A 22,013-nucleotide genomic window follows, 5' to 3' on the forward strand; every position below is an offset into this window, starting at 1 on the left:
TAGTTGTATCCCACTGGAGAAAATTACTTACTGCTTGAGGAATAAATCAGAGACATTTTACAGAATTTTGGCAACCTTTTATTGATTATATGGAGAATCTCCCTTCACATCACATTGACTGCATGTCTATATAATCCTATATAATATTTCACACTTAATGTATAATATGTAGCCTACGGCTAATATCTCATTCTTTTTTTATTATGATTTTTATTTGCATTTAAAAAAAAATTGTTTTGCATTTACATTCTTGTCTGTTGTCTTGTAAGGCAGAGTTCCTCTGTCCAGTGTCTGTGTTCTTTTGCCCATCTTAATCTTTTCTTTTTATTGGCCAGTCTGAGATATGGCTTTTTCTTTGCAACTCTGCCTAGTAGGGCAGCATCCCGTAGTCGCCTCTTTACTGTTGACGTTGAGACTGGTGTTTTGCGGGTACTATTTAATGAGTTGAGGATTTGTGAGGCGTCTGTTTCTCAAACTAGACACTCTAATGTACTTGTCCTCTTGCTCAGCTGTGCACCGGGGCCTCCCACTCCTCTTTCTATTCTGGGAAGAGCCAGTTTGCGTTGTTCTGTGAAGGGAGTAGTACACAGAGTTGTATGAGATTTTCATTTTCTTGGCAATTTCTCGAAGGGTCTTGTCTTTTTTCTCGACGAAGAAGAAACCTGCGCCAGCGGGAGATGAAGAGGGACAGATAAATCCTGTAGCTCGGGAGTCCCCAATGTAGGTCTCCATAGCCTTGGTCTCTGGTCCCGACAGAGATTACAGACGTTCCCGGGACGGCGTGGTGCCAGGGAGAAGGTCAATCCCGTAGTCATAGAGTCAGTGCGGCAGCAGGGAAGTGGTCTTGGTACTCATTGGGAATGGCGGAGAAGTCCGGAGCAACTTCCGAGCCCCCAGGAAGATGTCCCGGAGCAGGTTGCACCGACTTCAGACAGTGGGCGTGGCAGAACGGACTCCAGCCCATGATAGCACCAGTAGACCAGTTGATGAGGGGATTGTGTCGCTGGAGCCAGGAGAATCCCAAAACCACGGGAATCTGGGGGGACTTGATGAGCAGGAATTGAATGGTCTCGCTGTGACTCCCTGACACACGTAGGTTGATGGGAGTGGTGTTATGGGTGATCCGACCTATAGAGCGCCCGTCCAGCGCTCTAACATCCATGGGAAAGGAGAGGGGCTGAGTGGGGATGTTCAGCTCGGAAGCCAGTTTGGAGTCCAAAAAACTCTCATCAATTTGGACTGGTTTCCCCACAGCAGAATGACATGAAAAGAGGTGTATGAAAAGGGGTGCGAGTAAGGGAAGCAGAAATGTTCTCTATATGGCCCAGCAGAGTACTCTATCCGTCATTTCCACAATCGCCCATCGATGCGGATGGTCAAACCGATGAGGGAGTCAAGATCCGTGGGTAACTCCCGTGCAGCAAGCTCGTCCTTAACCTCCTCCGAGACGCCGTGCAGGAACATGTCGAACAGTGCTTCCTGGTTCCACGCACTCTCCGCTGCCAACGTACAAAAATCCACCTCATAATCAGCCACTCTGTGGGCGTCCTGCCGGAGCAGGATTTGCTTCTGGGCAGCTTCTCTCCCGGAGAACGGGGTATCAAAAACCTTCCTCACCTCTCCCATAAACCCCTCCAGACTCACGCACATGGCCGGCTTTTGTTCCCATACGGCGGTAGCCCAGGTGAGAGCCCTCCCAGACATCAGCGTGATGAGGTAGGCTATCTTTGTGCGATCCGAGCGGAAGGAGGAGGGCAGAAGCTCAAAAATGAGGGCCCACTGAGCGAAAAACACCTGACAGGTGCTCGGCTCTCCGTTAAGGCATTCCGGGGGAGGTAAATGGGGCTCCAGGGAAAGTGGAGTGGCCGGTGGGGCGGCGCTGCTAACCGCCGAGTTACTGAGGGGCGGTGGGGTTACCACCATGGCAGGCTGCCTCCCAGACCACCCGCGGAATTGCTCCAGCAGCATGTCCAACGCCCGGTCATGGCGCTCAGTCAACGTTTGGACCCCTCCATAAGACCACGAAGCAATTCCTCGTGCCTACCAATGAAGGCTCCTTGGGAGGAGATGATGTTGCGCAGCTGGCCCGGGTCTGCTGGTTCAGTCATGGCCAGTTCGTACTATCAGGTGTGAAGGTAAGACCCAGATGTGATGCAGACAACGTCATATTAACAATGGATTAATAATCCAACAGGGGCAGGCAATAGACACGTCAAGGCAGGCAGGGGTCAGTAAACCAGAGGTGGGACAATGGTACCGGATGGCAGGCAGGCTCAGGGTCAGACTAGGCAGAGGTCAATAATCCAGAGGTGCGGCAAAGGTACAGGTCGGCAGGCAGACTCAGGGTCAGGGGCAGGCAGAGTGGTCAGGCAAGCGGGCTCCGAGTCAGGACAGGCAAGGGTCAAAACCAGGAGGGCGAGAAAAAGAGAGACTGGGAAAAGCAGGAGCTGAGACACAAAAATACTGGTAGACTTGACAAACAAGACGAACTGGCAACAGACAAATAGAGAACACAGGTATAAATACACAGGGGATAATGGGGAAGATGGGCGACACCTGGAGGGGGGTGGAGACAATCACAAAGACAGGTGAAACATATCAAGGTGTGACAATAACATGATGCTGCCATCACAATACTAATCTTATTCAATATTATTCACATCTGAAATGGCTGCCAATGGTGCTTCCACCAACTATAAGGACATACAGTACATAATCAATACAACTTATTTTGTATTGTTATTAGAAACATTTTCTATAATTTTTCGTTCCCTTTAGAAATATCGAGTAGGTTGTGCATATCGGTAGGGGAAAAAAGAAAATGTAATCCAAAATGTGAATCATGTCTTTTGGTGTGCTCTCCACCCTCCTCTTCATTGACATTCAAGGCACTTATTAATGTTACATTTTAGCTTATATATACGGAATTTGACAATTATTGATATAGAAAATGCAATTATCTATGTCAATAATTAGAATTATTGATATTAACATTTTTATTATCCAATCAAAAATTGAATTATCGAAACTATAGCTGATGGTAAACCTGAACAATCTAAATATTATCTAATTGATCCTCAGTCAGCAGGTAGGCTATAGCCAGATGAGAGTTGTGTCTCCGGGGGTAGCTTAGGCTACTTTATTGAGGTAAAACACAATTTTCAACAGTGCATTTGATATAAAAAACCTAGCAAATTACATTGGTTATCACTCAACTAATGAAGCCTAATATTGCGCAAGCCATTTTACAAATATTTGAATGCTGAAGGTGAAGCACGGCCTACCTCCTGTTGGTCAGCACGCCAATCAGCACACAGTGCGCAGTTTGACTAGGCTACTGATATTGCCTGGGGTTGTTCAGCATGCAAAATGACTTATTGATAGATGACTGTCAACACAGTTATATGCTTAGTTTAACACTGAAGGAGTGAACGCATCAGTTGCCACAAAAGATGAGAGGTATATTCAGAAGGTAGGAAGAAAGTAATATGACCCCCCAAAAAATGTGAACCGGCGATTCGTAATGTTTGAATCGATTTTCTGACCAATGCATGCATTTGGATCAGTTTGGGGGCCCGCGGACCGATGCACTCATATCTTAAACATTTGAACTGGTGACTTACATCCCTACCTACACAACAGTGGTAGATCACCGACAGCAATGAGACAGCCTATAGGGAGGAGGTCAGAGAACTGGCAGTGTGGTGCCAGGACATCAACCTCTTCCTCAATGTGAGCAAGACAAAGGAGCTGATCGTGGACTACAGGAAAAGGCGGGCCGAACAGGCCCCCATTAACATCGACGGGGCTGTAGTGGAGCGGGTTGAGAGTTTCAAGTCCCTTGGTGTCCACATCACCAATGAACTATCATGGTCCAAACACAACAAGACAGTCATGAAGAGGGCACAACAAAACCTTTTCTGCCTCAGGAGACTGAAAAGATTTGGCATGGGTCCCCAGATTCTCAAAAAGTGAGAATCTGACCGGATGCATCACCGTCTGGTATGGCAACTGCTCGGCATCTGACCGTAAGGCGCTACAGAGGGTAGTGCGTACGGCCCAGTACATCACTGGGGCCAAGCTTCCTGCCATCCAGGACCTATATAATAGGTGGTGTCAGAGGGAAGCTCATAAAATTGTCAGAGACTCCAGTCACCCAAGTCATGGACTGTTCTCTCTACCAGCGCACGGCAAGCGGTACCGGAGCGTCAAGTCTAGGACCAAAAGGCTCCTTAACAGCTTCGACCCCAAGCCATAAGACTGCTGAACAATTAATCAAATGGCCACCGGACAATTTACATTGACCCCATCCCCTCATTTGTTTTATAAACTGCTGCTACTCGCTGTTTATTATCTATACATAGTCACTTCACCCCTACCTACATGTACAAATTACCTCAACTAACCTGTACCCCTGCACACTGACTCGGTACCGGTACCCCCTGTATATAGCCTCGTTATTGTTATTTTATTGTGTAACTTTTTATTATTTTTTACTTTTGTTTATTTGGTAAATATTTTCTTAACTCTTTTTGAACTGCACTGTTGGTTGAGGGCTTGTAAGTAAGCATTTCACTGTAAGGTCTACACTTGTTGTATTCGGCGCATATGACAAATACAGTTTGATTTGATTTGATTCCTGGTGAGTCTTTGGAAAATCTCCCTGGTGTTTGTGGTTGAATCTGTGTTTGAAATTCACTGCTCGACTGAGGGACCTTACAGTTAATTGTATGTGTGGGGTACAGAGATGAGGTAGTCATGAACCATTTTTTTGTTAAACACCATTATTACACACAGAGTACACCCCTGCTCCTGCTGCACCGAACGAAACACACCTACAGTAGTAGGCTATTTGTAGAAGGAAACATTTCTGGTTTGTCTCAGGGAATGTAAAACATTTAGGGAGACTTTTAAAATGAGATTGAGTGACGAAGCAGCAAATACAGTGCTATGAAAAAGTATTTGCCACCTTTCTGATTTTTGCATATTTTTTATACTGAATGTTATCAGATCTAGAACCAAAACCTAATATTAGATAAAGGGAACTGGCGTTTACAAATAACAAAAACATGATACTTATTTTATATATGTCATTAACAAAGTTGTGCAACACCCAATTCCATTGTGTGAAAAAGTAATTGCCCCCTTACATTCAATAACTGGTTGTGCCACCTTTAGCTGCAATGACTGCAACCAAATGCTTCCTTTAGTTGTTGATCAGTCTCTCACATTGCTATGGAGGAATTTTAGCCCACTCTTGCATGCAGAACTGCTTTAACTCAGCGACATTTTGTAGGTTTTCAAGCATGGACTGATCATTTTATGTCCTGCCACAACATCTCAATTGGGATTAGGCCTGGACTTTGACTAGGCCATTCCAAAACTTAAAATGTTTAGCTTTTTAACCATTTTCATGTGTTTTAGATCATTGTCTTGCTGCATGAAACAGCTGCACTTCAGGATGGCCTGACATTCTCCTTTAGAATTCTCTGATACAGAGCAGAATTCATGGTTCCTTCTATCAAATCAAATCTAATCGAATTTTATTTGTCACATACACATGGTTAGCAGATGTTAATGCGAGTGTAGCGAAATGCTTGTGCTTCTAGTTCCAACCATGCAGTAATATCTAACAAGTAATCTAACAATTTCACAACAACTACCTTATACACACAAGTGTAAAGGAATGAATAAGAATATGTACATAAAATATATGGATGAGCGATGGTCGAACGGCATAGGCAAGATGCAGTAGATGGTATAGAGTACAGTATATTCATATGAGATGAGTAATGTAGGGTATGTAAACATTATATAAAGTGGCATTGTTTAAAGTGGCTAGTGATACATTTATTACATCCAATTTTTTATTATTAAAGTGTCTAGAGATGAGTCAGTATGTTGGCAGCAGCCACTCAATGTTAGTGATGGCTGTTTAACAGTCTGATGGCCTTGAGATAGAAGCTGTTTTTCAGTCTCTCGGTCCCCGCTTTGATGCACCTGTACTGACCTCGCCTTCTGGATGATAACGGGGTGAACAGGCAGTGGCTCGGGTGGCTGTTGTCCTTGATGATCTTTTTGGCCTTCCTGTGACATTGGGCGCTGTAGGTGTCCTGGAGGGCAGGTAGTTTGCCCCCAGTGATGCGTTGTGCAGACCTCACTACCCTCTGGAGAGCCTTACAGTTGTGGGCAGAGCAGTTGCCGTGCCAGGCGGTGATACAGCCTGACAGGATGCTCTCGATTGTGCATCTGTAAAAGTTAGTGAGTGTTTTTGGTGACAAGCCGAATTTCTTCAGCCTCCTGAGGTTGAAGAGGCGCTGCTGCACCTTCTTCACCACTCTATCTGTGTGGGTGGACCTTTTGAATTTGTCCGTGATGTGTATGCCGAGGAACTTAAAACTTTCCACCTTCTCCACTACTGTCCCGTCGATGTGGATAGGGGGCTGCTCCCTCTGCTGTTTCCTGAAGTCCACGATCATCTCCTTTGTTTTGTTGACATTGAGTGTGAGGTTATTTTCCTGACACCACACTCCGAGGGCCCTCACCTCCTCCCTGTAGGCCGTCTCGTCGTTGTTGGTAATCAAGCCTACCACGGTAGTGTCGTCTGCAAACTTGATGATTGAGTTGAAGGCGTGCATGGCCACGCAGTCATGGGTGAACAGGGAGTACAGGAGAGGGCTGAGAACGTACCCTTGTGGGGCCCCAGTGTTGAGGATTAGCAGGGTGGAGATGTTGTTTCCTACCCTCACCACCTGGGGGCGGCCCGTCAGGAAGTCTAGGACCCAGTTGCACAGGGCAGGGTCGAAACCCAGGGTCTCGAGCTTAATGACAAGTTTGGAGGGTACTATGTTGTTAAATTCTGAGCTGTAGTCAATGAACAGCATTCTTACATAGGTATTCCTCTTGTCCAGATGGGTTAGGGCAGTGTGCAGTGTGATTGCGTCGTCTGTGGACCTATTGGGGCGGTAAGCAAATTGGAGTGGGTCTAGGGTGTCAGGTAGGGTGGAGGTGATATGGTCCTTGACTAGTCTCTCAAAGCACTTCATGATGACGGAAGTGAGTGCTATGGGGCGATAGTCATTTAGCTCAGTTACCTTAGCTTTCTTGGGAACAGGAACAATGGTGGCCCTCTTGAAGCATGTGGGAACAGCAGACTGGGATAAGGATTGATTGAATATGTCCGTAAACACACCAGCCAGCTGGTCTGTGCATGCTCTGAGGACAGGGCTAGGGATGCCATCTGAGCCGGCAGCCTTGCGAGGGTTAACACGTTTAAATGTTTTACTCACATTGGCTGCAGTGAAGGAGAGCCCGCAGGTTTTGGTAGTGGGCCGTGTTGGTGGCACTGTATTGTCCTCAAAGGGAGCAAAGAAGTTGTTTAGTTTGTCTGGGAGCAAGACATCGTGGTCCGCGACGGGGCTGGTTTTCTTTTTGTAGTCCGTGATTGACTGTAGACCCTGCCACATACCTCTCGTGCCTGAGCCGTTGAATTGCGACTCTACTTTGTCTCTATACTGACGCTTAGCTTGTTTGATTGCCTTGCGGAGGGAATAGCTACACTACTTGTATTCGGTCATGTTTCCGGTCGCCTTGCCCTGATTAAAAGCAGTGGTTCGTGCTTTCAGATTTGCGCAAATGCTGCCATCAATCCACGGTTTCTGGTTGGGGAAGGTTTTAACCTCTCTATGCTAGGCGGGACGAATTCGTCCCACCTACGTAACAGCCACTGCTATCCTGTGGCGCGATTTTCAAAACCTTAAAAATCCTATTACTTCAATTTCTCAAACATATGACTATTTTACAGCCATTTAAAGATAAGACTCTCGTTAATCTAACCACACTGTCCGATTTCAAAAAGGCTTTACAACGAAAGCAAAACATTAGATTATGTCAGCAGAGTACCAAGCCAGAAATAATCAGACACCCATTTTTCAAGCCAGCATATAATGTCACCAAAACCCAGAAGACAGCTAAATGCAGCACTCACCTTTGATGATCTTCATCAGATGACAACCCTAGGACATTATGTTATACAATACATGCATGTTTTGTTCAATCAAGTTCATATTTATATCAAAAACCAGCTTTTTACATTAGCATGTGACGTTCAGAACTAGCATACCCCCCGCAAACTTCCGGGAATTCGCTAACATTTTACTAAATTACTCACGATAAACATTCACAAAAAGCATAACAATTATTTTAAGAATTATAGATACAGACCTCCTCTATGCACTCGATATGTCCGATTTTAAAATAGCTTTTGGTGAAAGCACATTTTGCAATATTCTAAGTACATAGCCCAGGCATCACGGGCTCGCTATTTAGACACCCGGCAAGTTTAGCACTCACCATAATCATATTTACTATTATAAAAATGTCATTACCTTTTGTTGTCTTCGTCAGAATACACACCCAGGACAGCTACTTCAATAACAAATGTTGGTTTGGTCCAAAATAATCCATCGTTATATCCGAATAGCGGCGTTTTTGTTCGTATGCGTTCCAGACACTATCCGAAATAGTAAAGAAGTGTCACGCGCTTGGCGCAATTCGTGACAATAAAATTGTAAGTATTCCATTACCGTACTTCGAAGCATGTCAACCGCTGTTTAAAATCAATTTTTACGACATTTTTCTCGTAGAAAAGCGATAATATTCCGACAGGGAATCTCCTTTTCGGCAAACAGAGGAAAAAATCCCAAAGGCGGGGGCGGTCGGGGTCACGCGCATAAGCTAGTGTCTCTTGATCGGCCACTTGAGAAAGGCGATAATGTGTTTCAGCCTGGGGCTGGAATGACGACATTCTGTTTTTTCCCGGGCTCTGAGCGCCTATGGACGACGTGGGAAGTGTCACGTTAGAGCAGAGATCCTTAGTAAATGATAGAGATGGAAAAGAAGTTCAACAAATGGTCAGACAGGCCACTTCCTGTAAAGGAATCTCTCAGGTTTTGACCTGCCATTTGAGTTCTGTTATACTCACAGACACCATTCAAACAGTTTTAGAAAATTTAGGGTGTTTTCTATCCATATGTAATAAGTATATGCATATTCTAGTTACTGAGTAGGAGTGGTAACCAGATTAAATCGGGTATGTTTTTTATCCAGCCGTGTCAATGTTGCCCCCTAGCCCTAACAGGTTAATAGACTCTGTGGGTACAACATCACCGATGCACTTGCTAATAAACTCGCTCACCGAATCAGCGTATTCATCAATGTTATTGTCCGACGCTATGCGGAACATATCCCAGTCCACGTGATCGAAGCAATCTTGAAGCGTGGAATCTGTTTGGTCGTCCATGTCCTGAGGCAGCAAAGCATCCCCAAACCATCACACTACCATCATGCTTGACCATTGGTATGAGGTTCTTACCATGGAATGAAGTGTTTGGTTTTCACCAGGCATAACGGGACCCATGTCACCCAAAAAGTTATACTTTTGACTAATCTGTCCATAGAATAGAGTTTTGATGATCATCTAGGTTCTTCCAGGTGCCTTTTTGCAAACTTGAGTCAACTTTCTGGACAAGATTGGTCCCAATATAATTTAAGGTAACTGATTAGTAAGGAATACCCCTCACCTTGACGGACTGGGATATATTCCGGGTTGCCTCTGAGAATAACATTGACGTATACACGGACATGGTGACTGAGTTCATCTGGAAGTGTATAGGGAATGTTGTTCCTACTGTGACTATTAAAACCTACCCAAACCAAAAACCATGGATAGATGGCAGCATTCACGCAAAACTGAAAACACGAACCATCGCATTTAACCATGGCAAGGTGACTGGGAATATGGTTGAAAACAAACACTGTAGTTATTCCCTCCGTAAGGAAATCAAACAACAAAAATGTCAATACAGAGACAAAGTGGAGTCGCAATTCAACAGCTCAGACACAAGACGTATGTGCCAGGGTCTACAGACAATCAAGGATTACAAAGGGGAAAACTCAGCCGCGTCGCGGACACCGTCATTTACCTACCAGACAAGCTAAACACCTTCTTTGCCCCCTTTGAGGATAACACAGTGCCACCGACGCGGCCCGCTCCCAAGGGCTGTGGGCTCTCGTTCTCCGTGGCCAACGTCAGTAAGACATTTAAGCATGTTAACCCTCGCAAGGCTGCCGGCCCAGACGGCATCCCTAGCCGCATCCTCAGAGCATGCAGAAACCAGCAGGCTGGAGTGTTTACAGACATATTCAATCTCTCCCTATCCCAGTCTGCTGTCCCCACTTGCTTCAAGAAAGAAAAAAAAATATATATATATATTTTTTTAAATATCAATGAAATGTATGCATTCACTACTGTAAGTCGCTCTGGATAAGAGCGTCTGCTAAATGACTAAAATGTAAATGTAAATGTAAGATATCCACTGTTGTTCCTGTAAACAAGAAAGCAAATGTAACTTAACTAAATTACTATCGCCCCGTAGCACTCACTTCTGTTATCATGAAGTGCTTTGAGAAGCTTGTTATTAAGTATCATATAACCTCCACCTTACCAGACACACTAGAACCACCACAATTTGCATATTTTCCCAATAGATCCACAGATGATGCAATCGCCATCGCACTGCACACTGCCCTATCCCATCTGGACAAGAGGAATACCTATGTAAGAATGCTGTTCATTGACTATAGCTCAGCCTTCAACACCATAGTACCCTCCAAGCTCATCCTCAACCTCAGGGCCCTGGGTCTGAACCCTGCCCTGTGCAACTGAGTCCTGGACTTCCTGACTCCACTACGCTGTTCCTCAACACAGGGGCCCCACAAGGGTGCATGCCTCCTGTACTTCCTGATCACCCATGACTGCGTGGCCATGCACGCCTCCAACTCAATCATGAAGTTTGCAGACGACACAACAGTAGTAGGGCTGATTAGCAACAATGACGAGGCAGCCTACAGGGAGGAGGTGAGGGCTCTGGCGGAGTGTTGCCAGGAAAATAACCTCTCCCTCAACGTCAACAAAACAAGCTGATCGTGGACTTCAGGAGACAGCAGAGGGAGCACGCCCCTGTCCACATCAACAGGACAGCAGTGGAGAAGGTGAAAATCTTCAAGTTCCTGGGCGTACACATCACTGACAATCTGAAATGGTCCACCCACACAGACAGTGTGGTGAAGAAGGCGCAACAGTGCCTCTTCAACCTCAGGAGGCTGAAGAAATTCAGCTTGGCCCCTAAGACCCACAAACTTTTACAGATGCACAATCGAGAGCATCCTGTCGGGCTGTATCACCACCTGGTATGGCAACTGCACCACCCGCAAACGCAGGGCTCTCCAGAGGGGGATGCGGTCTGCACAACGCATCACCGGGGGCACACTGCCTGCCTCCAGGACACCTACAACACCCGATGTCACAGGAAGGCCAAAAAGATCATCAAGGACATCAACCACTCGATCCAAGGCCTATCATCCAGAAGGTGAGGTCAGTACAGGTGCATTAAAGCTGGGACCGAGAGACTGAAAAACAGCTTCTATCTCAAGGCCATCAGACTGTTAAATAGCCATCACTAGCCAGCTACCACCCGTTTATTCAATCTTGCACCTTAGAGGCTGTTGCCCTATGTACTTAGAAAAGTATGTGCATGATCAAGCGCGTGCACACAGGAGGTTCCGTTTAAAAAATAGAAACCCCCTTCAATGTCACGGTATAATTCATACTCTGGATGGCAGTTTCAAGTGAATTTACTGCTGTATGCTAATACCCCAATTTAAAATCCTGACCTTGAATGCAAACACTGTAACAAGACTGAATTAATTTATGATTTTTTGAACAGGGAAATGTTCCAACCCTAAGCTGAAACATTTAATGCGTTGAACCATCATAATTCTACTGAAAACCTTGCATCGATTAAGGTTCAACATTTTATGCCCCCCCTAAACTGGGTCTGTGCCCCACCTTGGCCACCTCATTCAAAAACGTTCTGAACCCTCCACTGACTAAGCCCTCCAGTGGCGGTCAGTGCCATTTCAAATGAGGAGGACGATTTTTTCTACCACAGCAGATTGGGCTATTACATGACACTCAAATTTTTACCTATACCCATCATGAGGTTAATACAACCTAGCCTGTGAATGAAAGTTTACAATGTAGGTGCACACAGGTCGAGAGACAAATTTGATGTGACAGACAGTGGCACATGGACAGACAGCAACATTCAAGTCTTCCCTGTGGCTCAGTTGGTAGAGCATGGTGTTTGCAACGCCAGCATGGTGTGTGCAATGCCAGGGTTGTGGGTTTGATTCCCACGGGGAGATAGTACAAAAAAAAATAAAAAAAATAAAGAATGTATGCAATGCATTCACTACTGTAAGTCGCTCTGGATAAGAGTGTCTGCTAAATGACTCAAATGTAAAATGTAATACCGCCTTGCACACTCTTGCCTGCATATAGTTGATATTGGGTGTAATCATTAGTCCAACAGTTGCAACACAGAGTTTCTATTGGACAAATTCAGGTATGTTTATTCGCGTTTTGTTTCATAACAGCCACATCCCTTCGCATGTGGACATCAATGCACAACACATCAGCTGTGACCAGGCGAAAAAACCTTTCCAAGCCAAACCGCTACACACAGCCTACGTCGTTGTCACCATATTAGCTAAAGTAACGTCATAGTCAGCATAGCTAATAGAACTAACGCGTTAGTAAATCCGCTACGGTCATGCAGTAACGTTACAATGTACAGTCAGTAAGCAGTTACACTGGCGGGCCCCGGTGGCAATAAATTAGTAAAACCAAAAGCTTACTTTGACTTGGAAAAGATCCAGTGTTGTGTTGGATAGTCATAGTCAGCTAGCTAACATAGCATCCCTCTGTTTGAGCAGGGTGTTTCAGTAGACTAAACTACAGTGCCTTGCAAAAGTATTCATCCCTGTCACTACTTCCGCCGAAGTCGGCTCCTCTCCTTGTTCGGGTGGCGTTCGGCAATCGACCTAACCGGCTTTCTAGCCATCGCCGCTCCATTTTTCATTTATCCATTTGTTTTGTCTTGTTCCCTGCACACCTGGTTTTCATTCCCCAATCAATCTACATGTATTTATTCCTCTGTTCCCCATCATGTCTTTGTGTAAGATTGTTTGTGTTACGTGTTTGTTGTTGACGCGCCAGACTGGTTTGTTTTTCCGTGGTATTTCACGAAGATGTTTATTGTTAAACATAATTCTTGTGACTGTTTTGTGCGTTTTGCACTTTTGCCTCAATAAAGTGTGCGCCTGTTCACAAATCTCTGCTCTCCTGCACCTGACTTCGTTACCAGTACGCACACACCTGACAATCCGCCCTGGACATACACAAAATAGTTTAAATTAGTGAAGTGAAATGGAAAAAAAACGACAAAATTAAAACCGGAAAGTGGTACGTGCGTATATATTCACCCCCTTTGCTATGAAGCCCCTAAACAAGATCTGGTGCAGCCAATTACCTTCATAAGTCACATAATTAGTTAAATAAAGTCCACCTGTGTGCAATCTAAGTGTCACATGATCTGTCACATGATCTCAGTATATATACACCTGTTCTGAAAGGCCCCGGAGTCTGCAACACCACCAAGCAAGCGGCACCATGAAGACCAAGGAGCTCTCCAAACAGGTCAGGGACAAAGTTGTGGAGAAGTACAGATCAGGGTTGGGTTATAAAAAAAGATCAGAAACTTTGAATATCCCACGGAGCACCATTATATCCATTATTAAACATTTTTAAGAATATGGCACCACAACAAACCTGCCAAAAGAGGGCCGCCCCCCAAAACTCATGGACCAGGCAAGGAGGGCATTAATCAGAGGCAACGAAGAGACCAAAGATATCTCTGAAGGAGCTGCAAAGCTCCACAATGGAGATTGGAGTATCTGTCCATAGGTCCACTTTAAGCCGTACACTCCACAGAGCTGGGCTTTACGGAAGAGTGGCCAGAAAAAAGCCATTGCTTAAAGACAAAAATAAGCAAAAATGTTTGGTGTTTGCCAAAAGGCATGTGGGAGACTCCTCAAACATATGGAAAAAGGTACTCTGGTCAGATGAGACTAAAATGTAGCTTTTTGGCCATCAAGGAAAACGCTATTCCTGGCGCAAACCCAACACCTCTCATCACCCCGAGAACACCATCCCCACAGTGAAGCATGGTGGTGGCAGCATCATGCTGTGGGGATGTTTTTCATCGGCAGGGACTGGGACACTGGTCAGAATTTAAGGCATGATGGATAGCACAAAATACAGGGAAATTCTTGAGGCGAAACCTATTTCAGTCTTCCAGAGATTTGAGACTGGGATGGAGGTTCAACTTCCAGCAGGACAATTACCCTAAGCATACTGCTAATGCAACATTTGAATGGTTTAAGGGGAAACATTTAAATGTCTTGGAATGGCCTAGCCAAAGCCCAGACCTCAATACAATTGAGAATCTGTGGTATGACTTAAAGATTGCTTTACACCAGCGGAATCCATCCAACTTGAAGGAGCTGGAGCAGTTTTGCCTTGAAGAATGGGCAAAAATCCCAGTGGCTAGATGGTTATAGAGACATACGCCAAGAGACTGGCAGCTGTAATTGCTGCAAAAGGTGGCTCTACAAAGTATTTACTTTTTTGGGGGGGGGATAGTTGTGTACATTCAAGTTTTCTGTTATTTTGTCTTATTTCTTGTTTGTTTCACAATAAAAAATATTTTGCATCTTCGAAGTGGTAGGCATGCTGTGTAAATGAAATGATACGAACCCCCAAAAGAATCCATTTTATTTCCAGGTTGTCAGGCAAGAAAATAGAAAAACTGGCAAGGGGGTGAATACTTTCGCAAGCCACTGTAGCTAGCTGCAGTTGCTAGCTAAGTAAGTGAAAATGAAAGTTAAAAAAATAAATGAAATCTTTCTCTCTCTATTTCTCTCTTGCTTCTCCTTCAATTAGGAAGAAATTAACTTGTTCAACACTGTTTTATTTCTCTCTCTTTGAGTCAACTACTATTCACATTTTATGCACTGTAGTGCTAGCTAGCTGTAGCTTATGCTATCAGTACGTGATTAATTATCTGATCCTTTGATTCGGTGGAAAACATGTCAGTTCATGGTGCAAGAGCACTGATAGGTTGGAGGACGTTCTCCTGAAGTAAGAACCATGAGCCTCCTAGGTTTTGTATTGAAGTCAATGTACACGGAAGCTAGCTGTCCTCCGTCTACACCATGGTGCTACCCTCTAGAGTGCTATTGAGGCTACTGTTGAACTTCTTAGCAAAATAGTGTTATAATCAATTATCTGCTGACGTGATTATATTTAGTATAGTTTTATCTAATAAGGATAACTTTTTAAATGTTTTAATTTTAATTTTCATGAAATTCACTAAGGAGGATGGTCCTCCCCTTCCTCTTCTGAGGAGCCTCCACTACATGGAATGAGTTTGACACCCCTGATCCATACAATTTGACTACAAGTAGTAGCCTTCTGTAAAAAAGGCAAGCCTACAGCCCTGTCCCACGTGGAGTTGGTAGCAAATTTGAATATCCAAGGGTATTCATGTCTCATTGGCTGAGCTAGCAAATCAGCATTTTTTTGACAGGTATACTAAACCACTCTATTATTTCCTAACAGGGCAAGCAGGGACTGAGAAAATATGCTTATTAACACCCTTAATGATAATTTCAATTCACATTGTAATACATTTTATGTAATATTTCATATAAATCTGGAACACTGGGCAGATACTTTAATAAACAACTCTTTTTCTTCTTTCTTTCCTTCAGTTTTTCACTATCAACATTACAATTGTTTATATAGAAACAACATAAATTGTATGTTCTGAGTCCATGTCAATGCTTAAATCACATCAGAAGACCATTATTAGATCTGGGGGAAAAATACACATTTTGATTTCTGAGTGTAATTTCCCTTTAATTCAAATGCACACCTAGCAAGAGAGGAATGTGTTTGGCTTGCGAAGTTTCTGTTCTGCTACTGCACATGTGATGGCAGAGTTTTCAAAACAATGCCCACCCAATTGATACAAACAATCATGTTGTCATTCTGTCAGGAAGGCCTACTTTGTAGTTAACTTTAAATTGAGAAGGTTTTGAGGAAACCCTTTGTATCTACCCAAAAGATGGTTATCATTAGCAGACAGGCAGTGGTAATATTGCTGGAAATGAATTGGCAGATGTATTGAATTTGGCTTTTTAAATAGGGACTCCAAAACCAACTTCTCTGCTTGAAAACAGCTTATTTGGCATCAATATTAGTCGTAAACATAAATTGTAGTTGCAAAATTGACAAAAAAGTGTAAATTGGAGAACTTTGGTCCTAAAGTCAGTAAGCTATCTTCCAAAACTGAGATTTGTGAGATTTAAGGAATCAACAATGTCACAGTTTTCCTTGGGTTGGGTTGCTGCCCATAACCAAATCACAGCCACACTTGTGCTGTAGACAGTGCACACTTTCCAATCGTAGCAGAAGAATCAACCTAAATCCCACCCATTTCTTTACAGACAGTAGAACTACCAATCGTCACCAATGTTATGTTGAAAGAATGAGACTTGTTATTTATAAACGGCTCGTGTTTTTTTCCAATTCAAACATCCACACATTCGTGAGCTAGCGTTAGCATCACAAACACAACTGTCAGTCCTTTAACCAAAGTAAAAAATAGTACAGTGGCTTAGGATGTTAAGGATAACTCAACTACGTTGAGTATAGAGGGTCAAACAACAATAACTTCCAGGGTACGAACATAACAAACATACATACCAAAGAAACATAGCAAACAAACATAGTAAACATAACACACACATCGAACCACATCCCCAAATTCAAGGCGAGGGATGCAAAAGCCAGTGCAATGTAAGAATGACCCATACTTTAACCCTTCAAGAACTCCCTAATCTTTTACTTATCCTATTGTGTCTCCTAGGCTTGAGCCTCCTTAAAAACATGGACCCCCCAAGGGTCATCAAGACCCATCTGCCTTTCAAGTTGGTGCCCGAAGGGTTCTGGAAAAACAAATGCAAGGTAAGGTGGAGTATGACCCCTAATTCCCTTTTCATACTACTAAGCTGAGCCGAACTGTACTGTGCTGGGCTAGTTATGCATCCACCGTAGTTGTTGGAACCGTGCTGAAAAGGGAAAAGGGAAAATATCAGAGCTAGCACATTACAGTTCTGGTTGGCATTATAGTGTGAAAGGTACTAGATTCAGATTTTTTTTTTTTTATGAGTTTGGAAATGATTTAGAATGAAGTATATATTTTCAGTTAACGTTATCTGAAAAATGATGCATAGAACAGTAAATGACAAACAAAATTCTACACCTTCCCCCGTCCATCTTCTCTCCAGGCTATCTATGTTGCGAGGAATGCTAAGGACAACCTGGTCAGCTACTACCACTTTGACCGCATGAATCTAACCCAGCCTGAGCCTGGACCGTGGGACGGCTACATCCACAAGTTCATGAATGGAGAACGTAAGTAATATAATGAAACTAGCATTTTCCTAATGACTAATACCAATGTGGTCCTGTGTGGCTCAGTTGGCAGAGCATGGCGCTTTCAATGCCAGGATTGCTTTGGATAAATGAGCACTCAGCCATGCAATCTCCATAGACAAGCATTGGCAGTAGAGTTGCCCATCCTGAAAAGGTCAATGACATGCAATGTGGCACCGTCATAGGATGCCACCTTTCCAACAATTGAGTTGGGCAAATTTCTGCCCTGCTAGAGCTGCCACATTCAACCGTAAGTGCTGTTTTTGTGAAGTGGAAACGTCTAGGAGCAACAATGGCTCAGCCGCGAAGGTGTAGGCCACACAAGCACACAGAACGGGTGCTGAAGAGTGTAGCGCGTAAAAATCATCTATTCTCGGTTTCAACACTCACCGAGTTCCAAACTGCCTCTGGAAGCAAGCCAGCACAAGAACTGTTAGTCGGGAACTTAATGAAATGGGTTTCCATGGCCAAGCAGTCACAAACAAGCCTAAGATCACCATGCGCAATGTCAAGCGTTGTCTTGAGTGGTGTAAAGCTTACCGCCATTGGACTCTGGAGCAGTGGAAATGCATTCTCTTGAGGGATGAATCACGCTTCACCATCTGGCAGTCTGACGGTCAAATCTGGGTTTGGCGGATGCCATGAGAACGCTACCTGCCCCAATATATCGCGCCAATTGTAAAGTTTGGTGGAGGAGGAATAATGGTCTGGGGCTGTTTTTCATGGTTCGGGCTAGGCCCCTTAGTTCCAGTGAAGGGAAGTCTTAACGCTACAGCATAAAATCTGTACAAACAGATTTGTACAAACATCCTAGACCATTCTGTGCTTCAAACTTTGTTGCAACAGTTTGGAAAAGGCCCTTTCCTGTTTCAGCGTGACAATGCCCCCGTGCACAAAGCGAGGTCCATACAGAAATGGTTTGTCGAGATCGGTGTGGAAGAACTTGACTGGTCTGCACAGAGCCCTGACCTCAACTCCATCGAACATTTTTAGGATGAATTGAAATGCTGACTGCGAGCCAGGACTAATCGCCCAACATCAGTGCCCCACCCCACTAATGCTCTTGCGGCTGAATGGGAGCAAGTTCCTGCAGCAATGTTCAAACATCTAGTGGAAAGCCTTCCTAGAAGAGTGGAGGCTGTTATAGCAGCAAAGGAGGGACCAACTCCATATTAATGCCCATGCTTTAAGAATGAGATGTTCGATGAGAACGTGTTCACATATTTTTGGCCAAATAGTATATGTACAGTTGAAGTAAGGAAGTTCACATACACTTAGGTTGGAGTCATTAAAACTCGTTTTTCAACCACTCCACAAATTTCATGTTAACGAACTATAGTTTTGGCAAGTCGGTTAGGACATCTATTTTGTGAATGACACAAGCAATTTTTCCAACAATTGTTTACAGACAGATCATTTCACTTATAATTCCCTGTATCACATTTCCAGTGGGTCAGAAGTTTACATACACTAAGTTAACTGTGCCTTTAAACAGCTTGGAAAATTCCAGAAAATTATGTCATGGCTTTAGAAGCTTCTGATAGGCTAATTGTGATCATTTGAGTCAATTGGAGGTGTACATGTGGATGTATTTCAAGGCCTACCTTCAAATTCAGTGCCTCTTTGCTTGACATCATGGGAAAATTAAAAGAAATAAGCCAAGACCTCAGAAAAAAAAAATTGGACCTCCACAAGTCTGGTTCGTCCTTGTGAGAAATTTCCAAACACCTGAAGGTACCATGTTCATCTGTACAAACAATAGTACGCAAGTATAAACACCATGGGAACACGCAGCCGTCATACCGCTCAGGAAGGAGACGCGTTCTGTCTCCTAGAGATGAACGTACTTTGGTGCGAAAAGTTAAGTCAATCCCAGAACAACAGCAAAGGACCTTGTGAAGATGATGGAGGAAACAGGGACAAAAGTATCTATATCCACAGTAAAACGAGTCCTATATCAACATAACCTGAAAGGCCGCACAGCAAGGATGAAACCACTGCTCCAAAACCGCCATAAAAAAGCCAGACTACGGTTTGCAACTGCACATGGGGACAAAGATCGTACCTTTTGGAGAAATGTGTCTGGTCTGATGAAACAAAAATAGAACTGTTTGGTCATAATGACCATCGTTATGTTTGGAGGAAAATGGGGGAGGCTTGCAAGCTGAAGAACACCATCCCAATCGTGAAGCATGGGGGTGGCAGCATCATGTTGTGGGGGTGCTTTGCTGCAGGACGGACTGGTGCAATTCACAAAATAGATGACATAATGAGGTAGGAAAATTACATGGATATATTGAAGCAACATCTCAAGACATCAGTCAGGAAGTTAAAGCTTGGTTGCAAATGGGTCTTCCAAATGGACAATGACCCCAAGCATACTTCCAAAGTTGTGGCAAAATGGCTTAAGGACAACAAAGTCAAGGTATTCGAGTGGCCATCACAAAGCCCTGACCTCAATCCCATAGAAAATTTGTGGGCAGAACTGAAAAGGTGTGTGCGAGCAAGGAGGCCTACAAACCTGACTCAGTTCCATCAGCTCTGTCAGGAGGAATGGGCCAAAATTCACCCAACTTATTGTGAGAAGCTTCTGGAAGGCTACCCGAAACGTTTGACCCAAGTGAACAATTTAAACGTAATGCTACCAAATACTAATTGAGTGTATGTAAACTTCTGACCCACTGGGAATGTGATGAAAGAAATAAAAGCTGAAATAAATCATTCTCTCTACTATTATTTGGACATTTCACATTCTTAAAATAAAGTGGTGATCCTAACTGACCTAAAACAGGGAATTTTTACTGGGATTAAATGTCAGGAATTGTGAAAAACTGAGTTTAAATCTATTTGGCTTAGGTGTATGTAAACTTCCGACTTCAACTGTATGTGTAGGCTGGGGATTAGAAGATAGTGAATGGTAGTAGGATTAATAATAGTAAGCAGCATGGCAGCAGCATAAGTGGTGGGTTGATGTGTGAAAGTGTACAGTGCATTCAGAAAGTATTCAGACCACTTGACCTTTTCCACGTTTTGTTACATTACAGGCTTATTCTAAAATGGATTACTCACAATACCCCATAATGTCAAAGCAAAAACTGGTACTTCATTTACATTATTCAGACCTTTTGCTATGAGACTCAAAATTGAGCTCAGTTTATCCCATTCTTCACTGCAGATCCTCTCAAGCTCTGTTAGGTTGGATGGGGAGCGTCACTGCACAGCTATTTTCAGGTCCCCATATACTGTCAACTGTGGGACCTTACTCCATTTGCACACACTGTATATAGATTTTTATATTTTGTTATTGACTGTACTTTTTTATCCCACATGTAACTCTGTTTTGTTGTTTTTTGTTGCACTGCTTTGCTTTATCTTGGCCAGGTCGCAGTTGTAAATGAGAACTTGTTCTCAACTGGACTACCTGGTTAATTAAATAAAGGTGAAATAAAAAATTAAAAATTAAAAAATATACATTTTTTAAATATAGACAGGTGTGTGCCTTTACAAATCATGTCCAATCAATTGAATTTACCACAAGTGGACTCCAATCAATTTGGAGTCTCATAGCATATTTTAAATACATTTGCAAAAATGTCGGAAAACCTGTTTTCCCTTTTCATTATGGGGTATTGTGTGTAGATTGCTGAGGAAAAAACTGATAATATATACACTGAGTGTACAAAACGTTAGGAACGCATTCTGCCCCCCTTTTGCCCTCAGCCTCAATTTGTTGGGGCATGGACTTTACAAGGTGTCCAAAGCGTTTCACATGGATGCTGGCCCATGTTGATTCCAATGCTTCCCACAGTTGTGTCAAGTTGGCTGGATGTCCTTTCAGGTCAAGGACCATCTTTGATACACACGGGAAACTGTTGAGCTTGAAAAACCCAGCTGCGTTGCAGTTCTGAAAATGGTGCGCCTGGCACCTACTACCATACAGTGAGGGAAAAAAGTATTTGATCCCCTGCTGATTTTGTACGTTTGCCCATTGACAAAGAAATGATCAGTCTATAATTTTAATGGTAGGTTTATTTGAACAGTGAGAGACAGAATAACCACAAAACAATCCAGAAAAACACGTCAAAAATGTTATAAATTGCTGAAGGTTTGAGTTGCCAAACGTCAGCCTCGAAACATTAATGACTTGGAGAAGATCTGCAAAGAGGAGTGGGACAAAAAACCTTCCTGAGATGTGTGCAAACCTGGTGGCCAACTACAAGAAACATCTGACCTCTGTGATTGCCAACAAGGGTTTTGCCACCAAGTACTAAGTCATGTTTTGCAGAGGGGTCAAATACTTATTTCCCTCCCTTAAAATGCAAATCAATTTATAACATTTTTCAGGATTTTTTTTCAGCTCTGCAACGCCATCTCCTCCCAAGGAGCCACCATTGGAAGGCACGAGGAGTTGCTTCGTGGTCTCATGGAAGGGTTACAGACCTTGGCCGGGGGCCATGACCAGGCGTTGAATACATTCCTGGAGCAATTCTGCGGGTTGCCTGTTAGGCAGCCTACCACGACGGTAAACTCCCAGCCCCTCTGTAACCCG

General features: G+C 43.6%; 1 protein-coding gene across 1 annotated transcript in view; it reads left to right on the forward strand.

Annotated features, from left to right (window-relative positions):
- Nucleotides 1-22,013, forward strand: part of sult1st6 (sulfotransferase family 1, cytosolic sulfotransferase 6) — a 63,120-nt gene that overhangs the window by 22,518 nt on the left and 18,589 nt on the right. Inside the window, exons 3-4 of the mRNA XM_014158566.2 lie at nt 16,896-16,993; nt 17,317-17,443. Coding sequence (XP_014014041.1) covers nt 16,896-16,993; nt 17,317-17,443 — 225 coding nt within the window. The remainder of the gene's footprint in view (nt 1-16,895; nt 16,994-17,316; nt 17,444-22,013) is intronic.

The sequence above is a fragment of the Salmo salar genome, chromosome ssa19, assembly GCF_905237065.1.
Source record: "Salmo salar chromosome ssa19, Ssal_v3.1, whole genome shotgun sequence".
NCBI lineage: Eukaryota > Metazoa > Chordata > Actinopteri > Salmoniformes > Salmonidae > Salmo > Salmo salar.